Source organism: Choloepus didactylus, chromosome 2, assembly GCF_015220235.1.
Source record: "Choloepus didactylus isolate mChoDid1 chromosome 2, mChoDid1.pri, whole genome shotgun sequence".
NCBI lineage: Eukaryota > Metazoa > Chordata > Mammalia > Pilosa > Megalonychidae > Choloepus > Choloepus didactylus.
In genome coordinates, this window is record NC_051308.1 from 45,930,981 (window position 1) to 45,953,401 (window position 22,421).

Genomic DNA, 22,421 nt, shown 5'->3' on the forward strand with positions numbered 1-22,421 from the left:
CTGCTTATAGTCATGTTTCTGAGGTATTTTCCACAGCTCAGTGAAACTTCTAATGCTGTGTGTAACTTGTATAACTTGTAACTCCTATATTTTAAACATTGAGATGTATCAACCCAGTTTCTTAGTTTACAACTGAAATACTGGAGTAAGACAGCTTAATGCAAAATATTTTAAACTTTTGCTTGTGGTTGATCACCTCTTCAGAATGCTTGAGATAAGATCATGGGTTTAATCCCTAGTAATTGCCAAGATTGCATCTGTAACCCTTGCAAATAGTTAGCATTAAAGCTATGCCACTGATTACAAAACTGGAAAATTTGTAGGGTACAAAACCCTCCAAAAATCTTTCTCTATTAGTAGATAATGTGGCAGATAGCACCATCTCTTTACAAATAAATGAGTGAACAAATGCGAAACACCCCAAACTGTTTTTAAAGGCCTTTATTCGTGAGAATTTTTTCATAATACCAAAAGATGGCTTGCGCTTTAACAATAAAGCACTCACACACAAATCTGCCAGCTGAAGAAACAAGGAGATTTTTGAGGTCATGCATACATTTTATACTTCTTTTGTTAAAAAGCAAAACCAGAAAACTACTTACATGAAAATGACATTTTAGTGTAGCATTGATGTATATAGTAGTGCATTTTTAGTAACTGTTTCCCCTCTTTGGGAACTGGTTCTTTTGTCTTCTTTTCTCATCCTTGCAATAAATTCATTGCAGAACTTACAGCACCAGGGCCTTGTGCTCTAGTTTTCTAGAGAAATAAAATGGATTTTATGACTTGCCCAGAGGCATCATGAGGATTAGGTGGACCTGACTTACTTTGGAATCTCAAACAGAAACAATACAAATGTTTCAGGCATTTATGCAGGTAATAAGATGGGATTCTTTTGGTCATAGTAGATGTGGTTTCTGTTTGGAATCATTCACTCACATTTTCCTTAACTATGTGGCAGTGTTTAACAATGAAGCTGTGTTTCCAAAATGGAGCTAGAGTTTAAATTAGCACCTCATTATGAATGTGCCTGATGGGATTAATAGTCCTTTGGATAATACACGGGAAGTTGACTGGTGCATGTGTTAATTGAAGTGAAAGTTTAGGCGCTGTATCCATTCCCTGTGGGGCCCAGTAGAGACATGGCAGAATAAACTTGTGCTGCATTTTAAACTTGTAGGGTAAGAGCTTCAAGGCAGGGTCTTTCTTCTCTATTGAATGTTCCAGAGTAGAGATATAGCTAGAGGAGGAATAAGGGAAGTAGGGTGGAAGTGGAGAAGGTTACTTTGTGCAAAGCTTCCAAATACAGCGTGAGTTCTGGAGTAATGAAAATGTTCTAAAATTGATCATGGGAATGTATGCATAACTATGTGATGCCACTATAAGCCATTGATTGTATAATTTGGATGGTTTGTATGGTGTGTGAATATATCTCAATTAAGTTGCAAAAACAACAGCACAAAACAGTGTGGGGATGGGGCTGTCCATAAACGGACTTTCCTTTTTACTAGATGACTGGTAAAGTGCTTCTAAAATTAGGAAGCCCGAGCCATGTGTTCTCCAGGTTACCCGCTGCTCCTTTACTGTGCACAGGAAAACTCATTTCTTGATTAATCAAATAAATAATAATTGCACTAAATACTTTGTTTCCTCTAGAGAATGCTGCAGTGCTATAAATTAGGTTTTTTTTTCTTTAGAAGTAATTTACTTTATTATTTAGTGCTGTATAACATTAATTATGGCTCAGAGACAATTAATACCTTACTGTTGGGGATCGAATCATGTCCCCCCTTTATAGGCATGTCCCAAATCCTGGTCCTGTGAGTGTGAACCCATTTGTAAATTGGATCTTTGAAGATGTTATTAGTTAAGGTGTGCTCAAATTGAAGGAGGGTAGGCCCAGTCCAGTATGGCTGAAGTCCTCATAAGCAAAGGAAGTTGGACACAGAAAGAGAAGCCATGCGGAGAAGCCAGAAGCTGGAAGTCTACAGGATTCAGAAGAGAAGGAGAAGACACTGCCATGTACATTGCCATGTGACCAAAAGACAAGGGATCATCAGCTGTCAGTCCCAGAATGCTAGTCTTCAGGGAGAAAGCATCACCTTGCTCATGCGTCAGTTTTGGTCTTTTCCTAGCCTCACAACCATGAGCCAATAAATTCCTGTTGTTTAAACCAACCCATTTGTTTTAGCAGCTAGGAAACAAACCCTTACTATGATTCCTCTGTCCCTCATCTTCCTCCTTTTTGGTGTATGTGCATGGGCGTGTGCACGTATGTTTATGAACATGTGTACACTGGAATGTTTTTATGTGTTTATGTGTACATATCTGTGTGTGTACGTGTATGTGCTTGTATGTGCATTGTGTAGGTGTTGTATGTTCTCTATGGAGTATTTATCTAGATATATTTTAGGAGAGGTCAGTTCTGCTTTAATGATCTGACCAGGTGGGAAAAAAGAAAAGAATATTTGAAATTTTAGCTTCAAGGCATTGGAGCAATACGAATTTTAATCCCTCCCCCCTTTTTTATTTTGCAAAACTGATTATAGAATATTTATGCAAGTACTGTGGACTCCATGTAATTTGAATGTTAGTAATTTTAATGGATGTTATAAGTTAAATGAATTTTGGATCATAAAAATATCACCCCAAATGCCAAAACTACTTTTAGTGAAAGATAATAAATCATGGCTAGCCTATTAAGCAATTTTGAAGCTTTCCCTCCTTCTCTCCACCCATGCTTATAAAAGGGCTTTTTTCCAACTATAATAATTATGCATACAGCATTATAGTTTACATATGTTATCTCATTTATTATATGCAGACTCATTCCTAGCCATCCAAAGTACAGTGGAATACCCTTGTATGGCACTATACTCCATAAAAGAATTCGGGTAATGCAGGACTGCCTTGGATCCTTTTCAGACAAGTTTATTAAATTAAGTACCCAGATTACCTTATTTGAAGGTTAGCTTAAGCTACATCATAGATCCCCTAGGACAACATCCAAGTACTGTTCTGATGTCTCATAAACACCTGTAATCCAGCTCTCACAAAAATATTAGGGGAGGTACTGCTTTGTTGCATGTTCTTTTTTTCTTAAACCTTTTAGGTTTCTATGTCATTGATAGGCCTTCCAGCTTCCACTGTTGCCATCTTTTTGTTGATTTCCAGATAGCCTCTGTTTTCTAATTCCATGGTTCCTAGGGATGCCAGTGGTGCTGGGTGAAGATGGTTCTTGAGGTTTGCCTGCTGTCCTTCATCAGTGATGATGATGAAGCAGTTGCTTACATGTGCCACGTGCCAGGCTCATGGGCATCATCCATTCCCCTAATGGCTCTGCGAGTGGTATTTGTCATCATCATCCCCCTTTTACAGATGAGAAAGCTCTAAGAGTCCGGGAGGCTCAGTTACATGTACAAAGTTACTGAGGCAGTGAGTAGAGATGCTGGGAGATGAACTGACTCCAAATCCTGTTGTCTTTCTATTCAGCCACATTTCATTTCCTCTACGTTATCCATCATGTCGGAGCAACTTAAATGGATTCATGGAAACTGGGAAACAAACAATAGGGTCAGAATCAAGCAAGTTTGTCTGAATTGAAACAAATACAACCTTGACTGTTCTTGACATTTTGCTTCTTGAGGAATGCATAGATATATCTGATATAAACTTGTCCTTTGAAACATCATGGAGGAAAGCTGATCAAATCATTGCTCCCATCTGAAAGTAAATTGATTTAAAAATATTCTTTTAAAACATTTAGGTCTGTAGCCTTATATAGGCAAGGTCATGTTTGGTTTTCTAGTAAATTCAGAATTAAAATTTTGTACAGATTTTGCTAGTCAGGGATTGATCTATGGTAACATCGAGGGGGTAGCCAGCTGGACTGGGAACATCAGCACAAAAATGCCTTTGAAAATTAAACATTGTAATGAAAACATTCTTTTGAAGGCAGATTTCTAGGTGCATTGTAAACCATCCTAGGCTATAACTGAAATGTAGAAGAATGCTTCAAAAGCTGTGATCTAGGTTTTTGGTGATTGTTGTATTAATCCTGAAATCCTAGCATGAACTAATATCAAGATGAAATTTGATGCATAAAAGTACTCATTTTAATCATTTAGCATGTTGTTCAAAACTAAACTGGTTGAGGCTTCAAGTCTAAGGGTGGAAATCTCACTTTCATCTGTTAAATCCCACCATTATCTGCCAAGAACAGGGATTCTGTGGCAGCTGTGAAGAGGAGATCCTTCCACTCAGAGCTGGATACGGGGGGAGAGATTTGTTGCAGTTCATGTATAATAAAGTGGTAGAGTGCGATGTTTTTAAAACTACTTTGTTAAAGCTCATAAAGAATGAATCAGTTTTCTGTTAAAATCTGGTAATCTATGAAAATATTGAGTGGAAGCTTCCGGTTGCCAGCAAGGTTGATCTTAGGAGTTGAGTCATAAGTTACTTTGCAGCAGGTGCAGTAACCATGTTTGCCTTTGCCAGCATGTTCCCTGTGAGATCAGATCCTGAAGCATCTGGAAGGCACACAGGAAAGTCAGCCTTCAGATCTCAGAAAAGTCAGCCCTGTCCCCACCTAGCCTTACCACTCCCTGCCCAGCATAGGTGCTGTACCCACGGACACCAACAGAACCTGTCTCTAACGTACAAACGTACAAAAAGCAGCAATGGGTATGGCTACTGCATCTGGCTATGCAATGTATATTCCATTGTTGTCTGTATATAGTTTCTTTTAATTTGTTCTGAAGTTAGAAAGTAAACGCTGCATCCTTGGGTATGGGCTGGGGAACCAAAGTTGACATAGGCACTGGAGCCGTGTTTCCTGTGAAGTCTTGGGATTCTCATTGTAAGCATGAACTGATGCTGTTTTTCCCTTTTATCTAGACACACTACTTTGGCCTTTGGTTTCTCAGCAAGAGCCAGCAAGCACGATGGGTGGAGCTGGAGAAACCTCTGAAGAAACATCTGGACAAATTTGCTAATGAGCCTCTGCTTTTCTTTGGAGTCATGTTCTATGTGCCAAATGTGTCATGGCTTCAGCAAGAGGCCACAAGGTAAGTGCAATTTTATTTTTCCTGTGTTCTCTACAAGGGTGTGGACTAAATGAGGCTTCAGATAAAGTAGATGAGCCTGTTGATTTAGTTGTGTGGGAGAGGTGGGAGTAATTGGGGGCAAGAGTAAGGTAGCTGTGGATTGTTGAACAGTTGCTTTGCAGCTTTAGAATTTTTATTTAAATCAGTGTAGCTAACCCTAGTGTTTCCCTGTAGTGATCCTGAGCCAGGTGGAATTTTGTGTCTAGCCACAATGAGGTGTAATTGGAGACCCACAGTCTCCAATTAACACTTGGGTAATACTATTTAGTCCACCCCTCCTCCCCAAATATCTCCAAATAAACTGTACCATCTAACTTTAGATTCGAGGACTGGAAAGGTAACTAAAGACAGGAGCAGCAGCGTTAAGGAGAAAAATGTTGAGAAGGCAAGAGTTTTGACTGTCCTAGGGTTAATAAGAGGAGACCTGGGTGTCTGCTGCTACTCATTGGTTATTTCATTTTGGAGAAATTGCCTGCCATTTCTGAAATGATACTTCCTCATCTCATTTGTAAAGTGAGGGGTTGTATAAATTACTAAGTTCTGATAGTCTGCAGTTCTAAAGGTGAAACAAGTGCATTTTTGTTGGTGTTAGTACAATTCACTTATCAGTAAGAGTTTTCTGTTAAAGTACCTGAAGAGTCTCCTTTCAAATGGGATATTTCAAACAGTAAAGGAAATTGACTGTCTCTTTTTTGCCTTTTTTTTGGGTCATGGCATGTAGAGTGCTTGGAAGGAATGCAGTGACTTGTCAGAAGACAAAACGGTATTCTTACATGTAGTGTTTCAGATTTTAAATTTCTGAGATAGTGATGCAGTTGAAATTTTTATAAACATTTTAAGATGATAGTTTCTATTTTTCTTACTTATCAAAAATTGATATTAAATCGATGGTGTGTCTTAAACAGAGGCTGATCTGAGAATCTAGGCATTCAGTTTTCCTGTGACATTCATTCGAAGCCCCTGATTGTATAATATTTTGCTCTGTTTTCAAGTTACTTCATTTATGTAAGTCCTTCCTCTAAGGGAAATTAATTCCTTGAAAAGGGGCAATTTCCACTGGCTTTTAAATCTTCCTTTAGTACTTTACACAGTCTTAGGAACACAGCAATAGGTTAATAAATACTTACTGATTCTTGGCTCTCAGATCGTTAAATACAAGACAACGAATGACAAAGATGAAACATAGACTGTAAATTAGTGTGTGTTAGAAAAGGTTCAGTTTATTAGAAAAATGAAGTGTTACTCCAGATGTATTTATTGGGAAAAAAAATAGCAAGAATGAGTTGAAACATTGAAAAAAATAGGAGTTTCTGAAACCAAGAAGCAATTTTAATTAGAAAAAATGTTTTGTTTAAAACCACATATATGTAACTCTTCACCCTCCACTAAGAAAAACTGCCCCCGATTATTTAGTCCTTGTAGTGGAGATACAAATTCAAATCAAAGTCTATTGGACAGACTTTTCTTGAACTGGAGTATTGTCTGGTTTTGGACACCATCGAAGGCACTATACATAGTATAGTCTAAACAGTTTGTGATCTGAAAGCCTATACCAGACATTTATTCTGCCAGATCTATTGTTGAGGGAGCGCAGTTGACGTGGTGAGGAACTCAGAAGCTGTGCTTTATGAAGTTAAAGAAAAAAGATTGTTTAAGCTCAGAAAAATGAAGGCTTGAAAGGGCACACTAGCTGCCTTTTCAAAACCTCAAAGACTCTTGTGACACGGGATATTTTGTGTTAGCTCTGGAGCACACAATTAGGGCTGATAGTAAGGGAAGTTAAAGCAGTTGAAAGACTTTGGCTATTTAGGCTCAATATAGGAATACAATGTCTAATAATTAAAGCCATATAAAAATGGAACAAGCAGACGTATAGAGGCAAGTGTCCCAGTCTCTGGAAATGTAGCACAGACTGGATAGCTTGTATGGTGTCTTATAGAGGAGGCTGTCATGTTGGGTGAGACATTTGACCAGATCAGCAGTTTTCAAAAAGACCAGGGCCTCCTATATCATAATCACCTAGAGCATTTGTTATAAATTTGGATTTGGGGACTGTATCAGAGGTCTGCATTGGAATCTCGAGGGGTGGGGGGCTCAGGAGGGTGTATTGTTTACCATAAATAAACAGCGTTTCTCAAGTGATTCTGATGTTTATACAAGACCTGGGAATCAGTGATTTAGTTAACCTCTAAAACCCTTTACAATTTTCAATGTTACGAGTAGCTAAAAGCTGCATTATTTGGCTCTCAATGTTTGCATTCATAAGCTAAAACAGTACGTCTTTAAGTCTCAAAAATTGAGGTATAAGGTAAGAAATTTTGATGGTAGTGATGATTGGGAGTGGAGGTGAGGAAGCACTTTCCTCCTTTCTTTCTAGAATTTCTTTTTCTCAGGTGGCCTGGTTCATTTAAGATGAAGGAGGACAGAAGTGTTTTCCAGCCTAGGAATTTGAAGTGAACTTTGTTGCTGTCATTTGATCAGAAAAACAAACCAAAATGATTTAAAGCACAAAAAAAATTTTTTTTTTTTTTTTGGTCTTAAACATTGGAACTATACTATGTAGATTTCAAGTGGAACCTTCTCTTTATGGCCAAGGATGTTTAAAATAAGGAGGTGGGTTAGGATGAGGAGTTGTGTTGTTTTTGAGCATTGCAGGAATTTTTGTTGCCCCCAAGGGACTTGAAAACTGGAATGTGCCAAGGGGTATTAGAGCAAGTCAAAGCCATAAGCAGGGAAGATGGAGAAATAAGAAAGAAAAGTGTTGTAAATAAAGAAAGGGACATTAATAGAAGGAGAAAGAAAAGAAAAAGGGAATTACATAATACTTGGGGAGGTTGAGGGCCACCGACAACAGCCCCAGGTGATTCAATGAAACATGCCATGGATTGTAGGTGTATAGATTAGTGTATGAAACAGACCTAGTTTGGGCAGAATGACATTTTTAAATGCTCAGGGTTTCAGCATTTGGTGTTAGAGACAAACAGATGGTGAAAAACGTTACTATAACAGTCATTAGGAGCCTTTAGGAATCTGAGCCTTCTTGGGAGGTTTTAGAAGCATCTGGGGTCTGAAATGAATATTGAAGCAATCTATGGGGCAGAGCAGCCAAGGAAAAGCGAAGGGGTAGGGTGGGGGGCGGGATTCCAGAGGAGGAATGTTTCACAGAAAGCCCAAACAACATCCACTAGGAGTGGGTTAATGACTAACTCTCCAGTCATCCCACTGTTATCTGAGTTACCAGGCAGTTCAGGTAGAGCTGGGCTATGGCATCTCTGAGAATACCTGAGATCTGCAATGTCTAACATGAAACAGTCTTTGTGATGCTCTATAGAGTAAGATATTTGCATAGATTAGAAACAGGAATCTGTCTTTCATTTGTGGGCATCCCATTGGAGATGGGCTTAAAAAATAAGCCTTTGTCTGGAGCCAACCAACTTGTTTTCACCTAACATGTTTGCAATGGTTTGGCTACATCAGTTTGAGAGTAGAACCAGTTCTGTAGCATGTCATGACCAGCCATTTCTTCTTTCTGGATAAGAACAAAGAGTCTAGAATCAACTCTCTGTTTTTGTTTGTTTGTTTATTTGTGAGCCCATATATATCAAGACTCATAGGAGTAAAAGGAAGATACATTTACAAGGTAGTTATTTCATTTTTTGCCCCCAGACAATCCCACCCGTGAGAACTTGCAGATTAATAGTGTTCTAAACAACACAACACAAATGTGAGAATGATGTTGATTGCAAACTGTTTAAAAAGTTCATTGACTTAAAAAAATTACTGTCAAGATTTTTTTTTTAATTAGAAAATTGGGATGACATTAATTTTGCCAAACTGTGTCTCATCACAGCTGCTGGATATGTCTTTTGAGGAACAGATCTCTTCGTAAGTGGGGGAAACCTGCCAAGTTACTATGATTGAGTTAGAGAAGTAGGAAATTCAGACCCAAATTTTAGTTGATAATTGAATGACCAGATAGAAGATATCAAATGGCTAACACACAGAGGAGTATAAATAAAGATACAAAACTGTGAGAAAAAGTCCTGAAAAGAAGGACACGATAATGGAAAGAAGGGGGGGATGAGTCATGAAACCATAGGAATGGAAGAGGTTAAAAACCACTGAGCTTTGTTAACATATCTCTAAAATGTAAGATACTTTATCTTGGGGCTTTAAAAATGTTAGTTTTCCCCCTTTGGTTGAAATGACTCAAGAGATGGAACCACCATAATTTTTTCCATTTTGCTTTGCTTCTCGCATTTCTTTCTGCCAGCTTTCCTGTTCAGCGAAGGGACTCTTGCTTGTAGCTCTTCTTCCCCCATTATGTTCTCCTCCTGACTCAAAGGAAAGATTTTTGTAATGTGTTTCAGTGATTTGCTTAGCAACCGGCTCATTCTACACACATGGTTTTCAGATTTTTCTGGACACAGAAAGAAAAAAGATGGTTTGTAAGAAGTGGAGAAATTCTTAGTCAAACAGAAGAATACTTAATAATAGCAAAGGAAAACCAGAAAACTGCTAGCCAAGACCACTGCTTTTAGTTTAGATCTGGTATTTTTCCAAGTCTTCTTCAAGTGAGGAAGTCTCTCTTTAGTATTTTATTTGTTTGTTTTTTTTCTTTTTATTTTGCAGTTCTAAGAAGAAAACTTTTAAAAGAAAAACTAATTTTTTGAAGAAGCTTACGTTGCTGTTGTGTATGCATGGTTTTTAAAATTTTTAATTGTGTGGCATTTTTCTTTTTACCAAGGCATGTTTGTCTTTGCATTATTCACTGTTGTGTGGCATGTTTGCATAGTGTAAAGGAGCTTCTAATTGTCCTAATGAGGTCAAATAGCATTTCCTTCTTTCCCAGGGCCTGTTTGTAGCTTGCTTGGTGGGGTGGGGCTATTCTATACACAAGCAGAGCAGTGTAACTGCTTTAGCCAACACTGTCACTCACTTGCCAAGGAAAGTCTTAGTACACCACTGTACTCTAGAGGAAACGTCAGTCCTTGGGGCTTGTTCTGAGCGCCCTCTGTCTAATGGGTGCTGCCTCTGCTTTCAGCTGTGTCCTGCCTGCTTCTGCCCTTGTCAGCCTCTGTGGGCTCCCCCTACTCCTACCATCACTATTCTGTACATGACCCATCTCCCCCTAAGTACCGGACTACAAGGCTATCTCCTAGTCTAGTGCAAAGCAAGACTGCATAGCAGTTATTGCCAGAAAGATTTATTCGCTATATGGACTTGTACAGAGCATTCTTCAATGTTAAACGTAGCTCCTGTCTGGAAAGAATTTACAGGACAAAATTGCCTTCATCCAACCGGGAATAAATGCCCATATTTAAAACTATGCAGTTAGGTACCATAAAGAGGATTTGTGCGTGATGGTGAGTGATGAGGGAGATGGGTTATTACATTTTTAGACTATGATGGGGGTCCTTTTCTTCCAGCTAGACATTTGGGCTTATTGGCATATTGAGGGCAAAGCCTGGTTAGGTGAAGCCCTTCATCCCCATAAGGGCCCCAAAATAATATTGTTTTGTTTTGTTTTAAACTCTATTTAAAAGGAATTAGTTCCAAAGACTTCATAGACACCATTTTCACCTTTCCTTGTAAATACCAATACTTTTCCCTCTTAGACTCTTGATATCTCCTTGTGTGCCCTTGTAAACAAGTCAGTGTTCAGTCACATTTAAAATGTCTCTATTAAAAGCTCTAATTATGGTAATGTTTCCATTTCCTTTTACAACACCCTTTATTTTGTTCCTCTGGTTCTTTTATTATTTTGAAATGTCATTTTAATGGATATTTAAAGATTGTCCATGGGCTGGAAAATAAGGACTCCCTTCAAGTCAGATTTAAGATTCTGCGTGAATTCCCCATGGATAATACAATTTGCTGAGAATGGCAAATCTTCCTCCTGGCCAGCTCCTGCTGGTGAATGGGAACTTGTTCTCTCTCTGTTGATTATTGAGAACAGAGTTGTTTCTGCCAGATATTTTAAGATGCTGTTGATACTGGGATCTAATCAAACCTTATTCCATGCTGTTACTATAATGTATGATGAGGTGAGCGTGGGAAATGGCTGTCTGTAACAAATAAAATCCAACCTAGTTAATTGAAATGTTAGTTGCCATTGCATTTTTTTCCCCATTTCAAACTTCAAGTACATATTATATGTTAGACATTTTGCTGGTTATTGGGAGTGTAAGAATGATCACACAGATCTCAACACCTGCCCTCACCCTCCACTGCAAACATACTAAGAGCTGGATCTCTAAGTAGCTTTTGCTTCATTTTCATATAATTGATTTATTTGAGATTTATGTGAGTTTGTCCTTAAAGCTTACATCGCCAGCCATATTTGTTTTAGGATGAGGGCTCTCTCACTCCTTTGGTGAGACTCAGGAAGCCTGACAGATGTTTCCGAGCACGAGGACCAGTTTCATGGGTGTGTGACCTGTACTTTTACGCTTGGAAGGATCTTGTGCCATCACGCAGATGCTCTGTTGTCATTGTTGTGAAATTCTTAATAATTTTTGAACAAGGGACCCGCATTTTCATTTTGCACTGGGCCCCCCAAATTATGGAACCAGTCTTGCCCAGAACAGCCTCCTGTACTCATATATGCCATCTTTGTTCCATTGTTACCTTGTGACTGCTTTTAGTTGTGGGTGAATCTGAATCTACTGATCAAATAGGAAAAAAGCAAATAAAGAAAACCCTCGAAGCAACAAAAATAAAATTTCCACAGTCTATGTGGATACGAAAATAGTAACATGGCTCTAGTAATTATTTCTACTCCTGGTTCTCACTCACTGGAAAACCCTTGCACAGACTGGGGTACTGTTATAAAAATCAATGTGATTTTCTTCAGGGAAGCTGATCAATTTGCTTGTCTTAGCCCTCAGTTAGGATTTTCTCATGTTTTACTTACGGAAGATGACTGTAAAGTCTGCTCTTTTATGAATTGATTCAAGAGTACTTGTTAGTGCCTACTTTATCATATAAGTCTCAAATGCATGAAGTTGCTTCTTGTGTTTTGGGTTTTTTTTTTCTCTTTTGCCTCCCTTATGAAAAAGATATTGTTGCTAGAAATACAGGCAACCCACTGCCACTAGAACAAGGTGAGGTACAGACAAATAAAAGGAAATTAATCCTTAAAAATAATCTGGTTGTCTCTCTGATAATTTCTCCCTTTAGGAGAGAGAAAATGAAAAGTAAAATAAATAAATCAGTATTCTTTAGTAATATTACTTGGTATAATTTATTATTCATTGTCACCTGCAAAGAAGGGAAAACTCAATTTCAAGAGGAAATAAATTAGATACATCATTAATATTTCAAAAGGAGTCTTCATGTAATGTTAGGGTTCTTTAATGCAACTGAAATGCTTGGTTTGCACCCTTTATAAAGCAAGATGTATTTGTATTGCTGCTTTAACCATCAATAAGGCAAAAGTTACAAAAAATTGGTGAAGATAGTGTACCTTAAACCTCTGCCTTTAAAATGTTAAAATTATTGAACACTTTATATGTCTAATATGTGGTTACTAGTATTTGATGACGTGTTTTCAAAGCTTCTCAGAAGTGTTTTTGTTGAGCAGTTTTGAAAATAACTTAATTTCTTAAGCAAGGATATTAATTTTGTTCGTTTGTTCCTTGATTTACAAAGATACATTCATTCATTCACTCATTCACTCATTCATTGGTTCCAAATGATTCTTTTTAAGTGTTACATTGCAAAAAACTATGAAAAATTCAGCATTCAACCCTTGAAATAAAGATTTGTAATAAAGTGTGGATTAAAATTTTAAAACAGTTATGTTTTAAAAGCTGGGTAGAACATGATGGTGATCCCACACTGCAGTGTTTATCCTTAATTGAGGGCAAAGAGAGAAGAACAAATGGAGGCTATGGGAAGAGGTGTTTTATCATGTCCGAGCATGCAAGCTATGCTTTATGAATTTTTTAAAGATATCAACTTCCTTATAAAAGATTCTTAGGATTTGTAAGGATATCACTATAATGGATGGGATTGTGGATGGTGTGTTAATGTCAGTAGTGGATTTTTAAGAAATCTTGTTGGAGGCAGGGGCATAGGCAGTAGGTGTTTTGGAATTCTTTGCCCTACCTTTTTCCTAGAATCTTAGTGCTGGGACATTGTTGGGATACATGGGTGGGGAGGGAAGAGAGAAGTGACAGATGGGCTGGAATCACATTTTAAAGAGCATTCTGTGCTTTATGGTCTACATAGATACTGTTTTTGCCGACATTCAAGACTTCTATAAACCTCCCAGCAAAGAGTATCCTAATTCTTTGAGGTTTGGGTGAATGTAGTTTGCATCGTATCACCTAATGTAATTTACTACTACTGCTGCTACTACTGCTACTAATAATAATGGTTGCAACTAACATGTGCCAGGTATTATTGCCAAATGACTTAAGTGCATTATCTTATTCAGTCCTTTAAGTAGAACCCTATGAAGTGGGTACTGTTATTCCCTGAAAAAGGAGTTTTATATTGTTGTTTAGCAGGTGTTTCATTATTAGCAAGTGGAGATTTAGGTCATCAAACAATTAAAAGAGAAATACTTCCCTCTACCAGTACCTCCCCACCCCTGCCCCAGTTTTAACACAGTACAGGGAGTTTAGTTTTTATTAGAACCTCATCAAAAAAATCCAGGTGGCTGAAGTACCGGTAAGATCAGTGATTATAAACTGGTACCATAAGGGCTGAATCTGGTCTCTAGCAGGGTTTTCTTTAAGAATTTAATTTGGATGCCTTAAAGATAGGCACATGCTGTCTGGCTTGCCCCAGTCACCCCCAGTCCTTATGGTGGTACATCTGGCCTCGTTTCCTCCTTTATGTGAGTTGTCTGACTCTGTAGGCAGACTTTTGACCTCTAATGCTTGCAGTTTCCATAATACTCAGTGCTTCTCAATACTTGGGTCAACCCCAAGTTGGCCCTGTTGAGTTTATAGCTCTCAGTTTTTAGCTGTTTTAATACCTCAACTGCCTACAAGAGACTGTACATGGTAGAGCTGGGTATAGGTGTAGAATTTTCCTTAAGTTCTTGTTTGAAAAAGTTGTTTCATGTGTTTCACTCCAGGGTGCTACTTTACATGTTACTGTCCTTTCTGTTGTGGAGATGTGGCTCAAGTTTGTCAGATTATCTCTCTTTATTGCTTTTAATATTGTCCTCATCTCTGATTTCCCATAAAGTTTCCATCCATAAGAAGGGTACCAAGTGTCTTGTAGGCTCCTCCCCAAATCATCACTCAAATCTTTAACAAACATAGTCTATTTGAGAAGGAACAGGTTGCTGAAGAGTTTGCTGTCTATCAAGACAGATAAGCCTTACCGGAAGCATAGAATTTCATATCTAAACATGAAACCCTATAGGTTTTACAGATTAAGAAACTGAGAACCAGAGAGATAAAGGGACTTTGCCTGTAGCCACACAGTTGCTTGTGACAGAAGCCTGGCTTTTAAGGCAATAGTGGAATGGTTTTGGGTGAACCAAGCATGCAGGCATGGGAGAGCCACGGATAGGATTTGTTTTAACTTTGAAAAAGCCTTTGACAATCCTCCCCTCCTATGCCCTGTCACAGCCAAGGCACTGTGGAATTGGAAGGGATGAGTTTTGTCAAAGAGAAGGAAGTAGTTGAGACGAGGAGACAAAGGGTAGGGGAAACAGATGCTTCTCTGAATGGAGTCATTTAAATAGCATAAAGAAGAGATTGGAACCAAGATGGGTTTTATTTAACATTTTTATCAGTGATCTCCAGCCCTGGGCAATAGTGAAAGTGCCAAGCTTTCAGATGACACTCAAGTCCTTTAAAAGAGTGAAAAATTAAGTCATTGGAAATAAACAGTAGAAAGGTGTCAGCGAGTGTCAGGTTACCAGGTGTGACTATGAAATAATGATACTGCTTTGGGAGGAGTAATCACAACATCATAGCAGGGACATGTTGCGACATGTTTCAGTGACAGAACTCTCTTTCAGTGTCAGCTCGTCAGTCTTATGCTTGCAGCTGGGGTGACATCTCACCTGTCATTTTCTGCCAGCCTAAAAACAATTTGCTGTTATTCAGAGCAAATCCCAGCAAATTTTATGTGAGTTAAACTAAAATGCAAGTCCAGACACATATACTTTAATAGGAAATCATGGGGATAAAGTATTGTTAGAAACAAATGTTTTTGACCAGTACAGATGTTTTTTTTTTTAAAATGCAATTTTATCGACATATATTCCCACACTGTATAATCCATCCAAGGAATACAATCAGTGGCTCACAGTATCACCACATAGCTGTGCATTCATCACCACAATCAATTTTTGAACAATAAAAAAATAAAAAATAATGAAAATAAAAATAAAAAAGAACACCCACCCCATAACACTTACCCCTCACTTTATTTATTTATTTATTTATTTAGTCTTTATTATTCATCTGCCCATACACTGGATAAAGGGAGTGTCAGTCATAAGGTTTTCACCATCAAATGGTCACCAAATAAAAGCTATATAATTATACTGTCATCATCAAGAATCAAGGCTACTGGAATACAGTTCAGCTGTTTGGGTATGACCTTTTATCTATTCAAATACACTCAAAACTAAAAGGGAATATCTATATAATACATAAGAATCACCTCCACAATGATCTCTTGACTCTATTTGAAATCTCTTAGCTACTGAAACTTTATTTTGTTTCACTTGTCTTCTCCTTTTTTGGTCAATATGGCATTCTCAGTCCCATGATGTCAGGGCCTGGCTCATCCCTGGGAATCATGTCCCTCATTGCCAGGGAGATTTATACCTCTGGGAGTCATGTCCCACGTTGCCAGGGAGACTTACGCCCCTAGGAGTCATGTCCCGTGTGTGTGAGGGTGGGGGGTAGTGAGTTGATTTGCAGAGTTGGCTTTGAGAAAGAGGCCACATCTGAGCAACAAAAGCAGTTTTCTGGCGGTGACTCTTAGGTATACTTATAGGTAGGCTTAGCTTCTCCTTTGCAGGAATAAGTTTCATAAGGGCCAGCCCCAATTCAAGGGCTTGGCTTATTAAATTGGGAGTCCCTAATGCTTGAGAGAATATCTGGAGTTCCCCAAGTGGGGAAATTTAATACTTCCACATTTTTCCCTCAAGGGGACTTTGCAAATACTTTTTTATTTTCTGCTCCAAATACTCGGGAACGTATCAGAGTATTATATTAACCTGTACAGAATAACAGGATCTCATTCCCTATTCTAGGTTCCATGTAATTATGTTGTTTAAGTAAACTTATGTACAGGTTAAATTAGATAGCACAGTACAATTTTTTTTTTTTTTTTTTTTTTTTTTTTACATACTGTGTGATTTTATTTATATGTACTTTAAAAATTAGCAAAACTAATCTAGATGATATAGGTGAGATTACTGCTAATTTTGGGGAGGCATCAAGTGTCAGATGCACAAGGAAACTTGCTGGGGTACTGGAGATGTTCTGTATCAATATGGCAGCAGTTACTTGACTATATACATAATATAAAAATTCATCAATTGGGTAAGCAGTCAATCAATAGAATGATATGACAAATGTGACAAAATGTTAAAAATCGATGGATATGGATGTCTGGGTGGATAGGGGTATGGTGGAGCTCTCTGTATGGGGTTTGTATTATTATTTTTTTTTTATCTTCATTTTATTGAGATATATTCACATACCATGCAGTCATACAAAACAAATCGTACTTTCGATTGTTTACAGTACCATTACATAGTTGTACATTCATCACCTAAATCAATCCCTGACACCTTCATTAGCACACACACAAAAATAACAAGAATAATAATTAGAGTGAAAAAGAGCAGTTGAAGTAAAAAAGAACACTGGGTACCTCTGTCTGTTTGTTTCCTTCCCCTATTTTTCTACTCATCCATCCATAAACTAGACAAAGTGGAGTGTGGTCCTTATGGCTTTCCCAATCCCATTGTCACCCCTCATAAGCTACATTTTTATACAATTGTCTTCGAGATTCATGGGTTCTGGGTTGTAGTTTGATAGTTTCAGGTATCCACCACCAGCTACCCCAATTCTTTAGAACCTAAAAAGGGTTGTCTAAAGTGTGCGTAAGAGTGCCCACCAGAGTGACCTCTCGGCTCCTTTTGGAATCTCTCTGCCACTGAAGCTTATTTCATTTCCTTTCACATCCCCCTTTTGGTCAAGAAGATGTTCTCCGTCCCACGATGCCGGGTCTACATTCCTCCCCAGGACTCATATTCCACGTTGCCAGGGAGATTCACTCCCCTGGGTGTCTGATCCCACGTAGGGGGGAGGGCAGTGATTTCACCTTTCAAGTTGGCTTAGCCAGAGAGAGAGGGCCACATCTGAGCAACAAAGAGGCATTCGGGAGGAGGCTCTTAGGCACAACCATAGGGAGGCCTAGCCTCTCCTTTGCAGCAACCGTCTTCCCAAGGGTAAAACCTATGGTAGAGGGCTCAACCCACCAAACCACCAGTCCCCTATGTCTGTGGTCATGTTAGCAACCATGGAGGTGGGGTAGGCGAATACCCCTGCATTCTCCACAGGCTCCTCAAGGGGGCACTACATCTTTTTTTTTTCCTTGTTTTTCTGTTTTTTTTTTTTTAACTTTACCTTCTTTTTTAAATCAACTGTATGAAAAAAAGTTAAAAAGAAAACAAACATACAATAAAAGAACATTTCAAAGAGACCATAACAAGGGAGTAAGAAAAAGACAACTAACCTAAGATAACTGCTTAACTTCCAACATGTTTCTACTTTACCCCAAGAAAGTTACATAATATAGCAACATTTCTGTGAACTTGTTCCTACTATATCCATCAGAAATTAACAGACCATAGTCATTCCTGGGCATCCCCAGAACATTAAATAGCTTATCTGTTCTTCTTGGATTATTGTTCCCCCTTCCTTAATTGCTCTCTACTGCTAGTTCCCCTACATTCTACATTATAAACCATTTGTTTTACATTTTTCAAAGTTCACATTAGTGGTAGCATATAATATTTCTCTTTTTGTGCCTGGCTTATTTCGCTCAGCATTATGTCTTCAAGGTTCATCCATGTTGTCATATGTTTCACCAGATCGTTCCTTCTTACTGCCGCGTAGTATTCCATCGTGTGTATATACCACATTTTATTTATCCACTCATCTGTTGAAGGACATTTGGGTTGTTTCCATCTCTTGGCAATTGTGAATAATGCTGCTATGAACATTGGCGTGCAGATATCTGTTTGTGTCACTACTTTCCGATCTTCCAGGTATATACCGAGAAGTGCAATTGCTGGATCGACTGGTAACTCTATATCTAGTTTTCTAAGGAACTGCCAGACTGACTTCCAGAGTGGCTGAACCATTATACAGTCCCACCAACAATGAATAACAGTCCCAATTTCTCCACATCCCCTCCAACATTTGTAGTTTCCTGTTTGTTTAATGGCAGCCATTCTAACCGGTGTTAGATGGTATCTCATTGTGGTCTTAATTTGCGTCTCTCTAAATAGCTAGTGAAGCTGAACATTTTTTCATGTGTTTCTTGGCCATTTGTATTTGCTCTTCAGAGAACTGTCTTTTCATATCTTTTGCCCATTTTATAACTGGGCTGTCTGTACTATTGTCATTGAGTTGTAGGATTTCTTTATATATGCAAGATATCAGTCTTTTGTCAGATACATGGTTTCCAAAAATTTTTTCCCATTGAGTTTGCTGCCTCTTTACCTTTTTGAGAAATTCCTTTGTGGTGCAGAAACTTCTAAGCTTAAGGAGTTCCCATTTATCTATTTTCTCTTTTGTTGCTTGTGCTTTGGGTGTAAAGTCTAGGAAGTGGCCGCCTAATACAAGGTCTTGAAGATGTTTTCCTTCATTATCTTCTAGGAGTTTTATGGTACTTTCTTTTATATTGAGATCATTGGTCCATTTTGAGTTAATTTTTGTGTAGGGGGTGAGGTAGGGGTCCTCTTTCATTCTTTTGGATATGGATATCCAACTCTCCCAGCCCCATTTGTTGAAAAGACCATTATGACTCAGTTCAGTGACTTTGGGGGCCTTATCAAAGATCAGTTGGCCATAGATCTGAGGGTCTGTCTCTGAATTCTCAATTCGATTCCATTGATCTATATGTCTATCTTTGTGCCAGTACCATGCTGTTTTGGCAACTGTGGCTTTATAATAGGCTTCAAAGTCAGGGAGTGTAAGTCCTCCCACTTCGTTTTACTTTTTTAGAGTGTCTTTAGCAACTCGAGGCATCTTCCCTTTCCAAATAAATTTGATAACTAGCTTTTCCAAGTCTGCAAAGTAGGTTGTTGGAATTTTGATTGGGATTGCATTGAATCTGTAGATGAGTTTGGGTAGAATTGACATCTTAATGACATTTAGCCTTCCTATCCATGAACATGGAATATTTTTCCATCTTTTAAGGTCCCCTTCTATTTCTTTTAGTAGATTTATGTAGTTTTCTTTGTATAGGTCTTTTACATCTTTGGTTAAGTTTATTCCTAGGTACTTGATTTTTTTAGTTGCTATTGAAAATGGTATCTTTTTCTTGAGTGTCTCTTCAGTTTGTTTATTTCTAGCATATAGAAACATTACTGACTTATGTGCACTAATCTTGTATCCCGCTACTTTGCTAGATTTGTTTATTAGCTCTAGTAGCTGTATCGTCGATTTCTCAGGGTTTTCTAGATATAAGATCATATCATCTGCAAAGAATGACAGTTTTACTTCTTCTTTTCCAATTTGGATGCCTTTTGTTTCTTTGTCTTGCCGGATTGCCCTGGCTAGCACATCCAGCACAATGTTGAATAACAGTGGTGACAGCGGGCATCCTTGTCTTGTTCCTGATCTTAGAGGGAAGGCTTTCAGTCTCTCACCATTGAGTACTATGCTGGCTGTGGGTTTTTCATATATGCTCTTTATCATGTTGAGGAAGTTTCCTTCAATTCCTACCTTTTGAAGTGTTTTTATCAAAAATGGATGTTGGATTTTGTCAAATGCTTTTTCGGCATCTATTGAGATGATCAATTGATTTTTCCCTTTTGACTTGTTAATGTGTTGTAATACATTGTTTGATTTTCTTATGTTGAACCATCCTTGCATGCCTGGAATGAACCCCACTTGGTCATGGTGTATGATTTTTTTAATGTGTCTTTGGATTCGATTTGCAAGTATTTTGTTGAGGATGTTTGCATCTATATTCATTAGGGAGATTGGCCGGTAGTTTTCCTTTTTTGTAGCATCTTTGCCTGGTTTTGGTATTAGATTGATGTTAGCGTCATAAAATGAGTTAGGTAGTGTTCCATTTTCTTCAATGTTTTGAAAGCGTTTGAGTAAGATTGGTGTCAGTTCTTTCTGGAAAGTTTGGTAGAATTCCCCTGTGAAGCCATCTGGCCCTGGGCATTTATTTGTGGGAAGATTTTTGATGACTGATTGGATCTCTTTGCTTGTGATGGGTTGGTTGAGGTCTTCTATTTCTTCTCTGGTCAGTCTAGGTTGTTCATATGTTTCCAGGAAATTGTCCATTTCTTCTACATTATCCAGTTTGTTGCCATACAGTTGTTCATATTATCCTCTTATAATTTTTTTAATTTCTTCAGGATCTGCAGTTATGTCACCTTTTTCATTCATTATTTTGTTTATATGGGTCTTCTCTCTTTTTGATTTTGTCAGTCTAGCTAGGGGCTTGTCAATCTTGTTGATCTTCTCAAAGAACCAACTTTTGGTGATATTTATCCTCTCTATTGTTTTTTTGTTCTCTATGTCATTTATTTCTGCTTTAATCCTTGTTATTTCTTTTCTTCTACTTGGTTTAGGATTGGTTTGCTGTTCATTTTCTAGCTTCTTCAGTTGATCCATTAGTTCTTTGATTTTGGCTCTTTCTTCCTTTTTAATATATGCGTTTAGTGCTATAAATTTCCCCCTTAGCACTGCTTTTGCTGCATCCCATAGGTTTTGGTATGTTGTGTTCTCATTTTCATTCGTCTCTATATATTTAGCAATTTCTCTTGCTATTTCTTCTTTAACCCACTGATTGTTTAGGAGTGTGTTGTTTAACCTCCAGGGATTTGTGAATTTTCTAAGTCTCTGATGGTTATTGACTTCTAATTGTATTCCATTGTGGTCAGAGAATGTGCTTTGAATAATTTCAATCTTTTTAAATTTATTGAGGCTTGTTTTATGTCCCAGCATATGATCTATTCTGGAGAAAGTTCCGTGAGCACTAGAAAAGTATGTGTATCCTGGTGATTTGGGATGTAATGTCCTGTATATGTTTGTTAAATCTAATTCATTTATCAGATTGTTTAGGTTTTCAATTTCCTTATTGGTCTTCTGTCTGGTTGATCTATCTATAGGAGAGAGTGATGTGTTGATGTCTCCCACAATTATTGTGGAAACATCCATTGCTTCCTTTAGTTTTGCCAGTGTTTCTCTAATGTATTTTGTGGCACCTTGGTTGGGTGCATAGACATTTACGATTGTTATTTCTTCTTGCTGAATTGCCCCTTTTATTAGTATGTAGTGGCCTTCTTTGTCTCTCAAAACATCCCTGCATTTGAAGTCTATTTTATCTGAGATTAATATTGCTACACCTGCTTTCTTTTGGCTGTAGCCTGCATGAAATATTTTTTTCCATCCTTTCACTTTCAGTTTCTTTGTGTCCCTGTGTCTAAGATGAGTCTCTTGTATGCAACATATTGATGGTTCATTTTTTTTGATCCATTCTGCGAATCTATATCTTTTAATTGGGGAGTTTAATCCATTTACATTCAACGTTATAACCGTGAAGGCATTTCGTGAATCAGCCATCTTATCCTTTGGTTTATGTTTGTCATATTTTTCCCCTCTGTCTATTAATATCCTTTATTGTACCCATACCGAATCTCTTTAGTACTGAACCTTTCTCCAAGTCTCTCTGTCCTTTCTGGTTTCTCTGTGTGTAGGGCTCCCTTTAGTATCTCCAGTAGGGCAGGTCTCTTGTTAGCAAATTCTCTCAGCATTTCTTTGTCTGTGAAAAATTTAAGCTCTCCCTCAAATTTGAAGGAGAGCCTTGCTGGATAAAGTATTCTTGGCTGGAAATTTTTCTCACTCAGAATTTTAAATATATCGTGCCACTGCCTTCTCACCTCCATGGTGGCTGCTGAGTAGTCACTACTTATTCTTATGCTGTTTCCTTTGTATGTGGTGAATTGCTTTTCTCTTGCTGCTTTCAGAACTTGCTCCTTCTCTTCTGTGTTTGACAGTGTGATCAGTATATGTCTCGGAGTGGGTTTATTTGGATTTATTCTATTTGGAGTTCGCTGAGCATTTATGATTTGTG

At 38.0% G+C, this 22,421-nt stretch overlaps 1 protein-coding gene across 1 annotated transcript in view; it reads left to right on the plus strand.

Annotated features, from left to right (window-relative positions):
* Positions 1–22,421, plus strand: part of PTPN14 (protein tyrosine phosphatase non-receptor type 14) — a 182,225-nt gene that overhangs the window by 83,136 nt on the left and 76,668 nt on the right. The window contains exon 3 of the mRNA XM_037823895.1: positions 4,897–5,066. Within this exon, the coding sequence (XP_037679823.1) occupies positions 4,897–5,066 (170 nt within the window). The remainder of the gene's footprint in view (positions 1–4,896; positions 5,067–22,421) is intronic.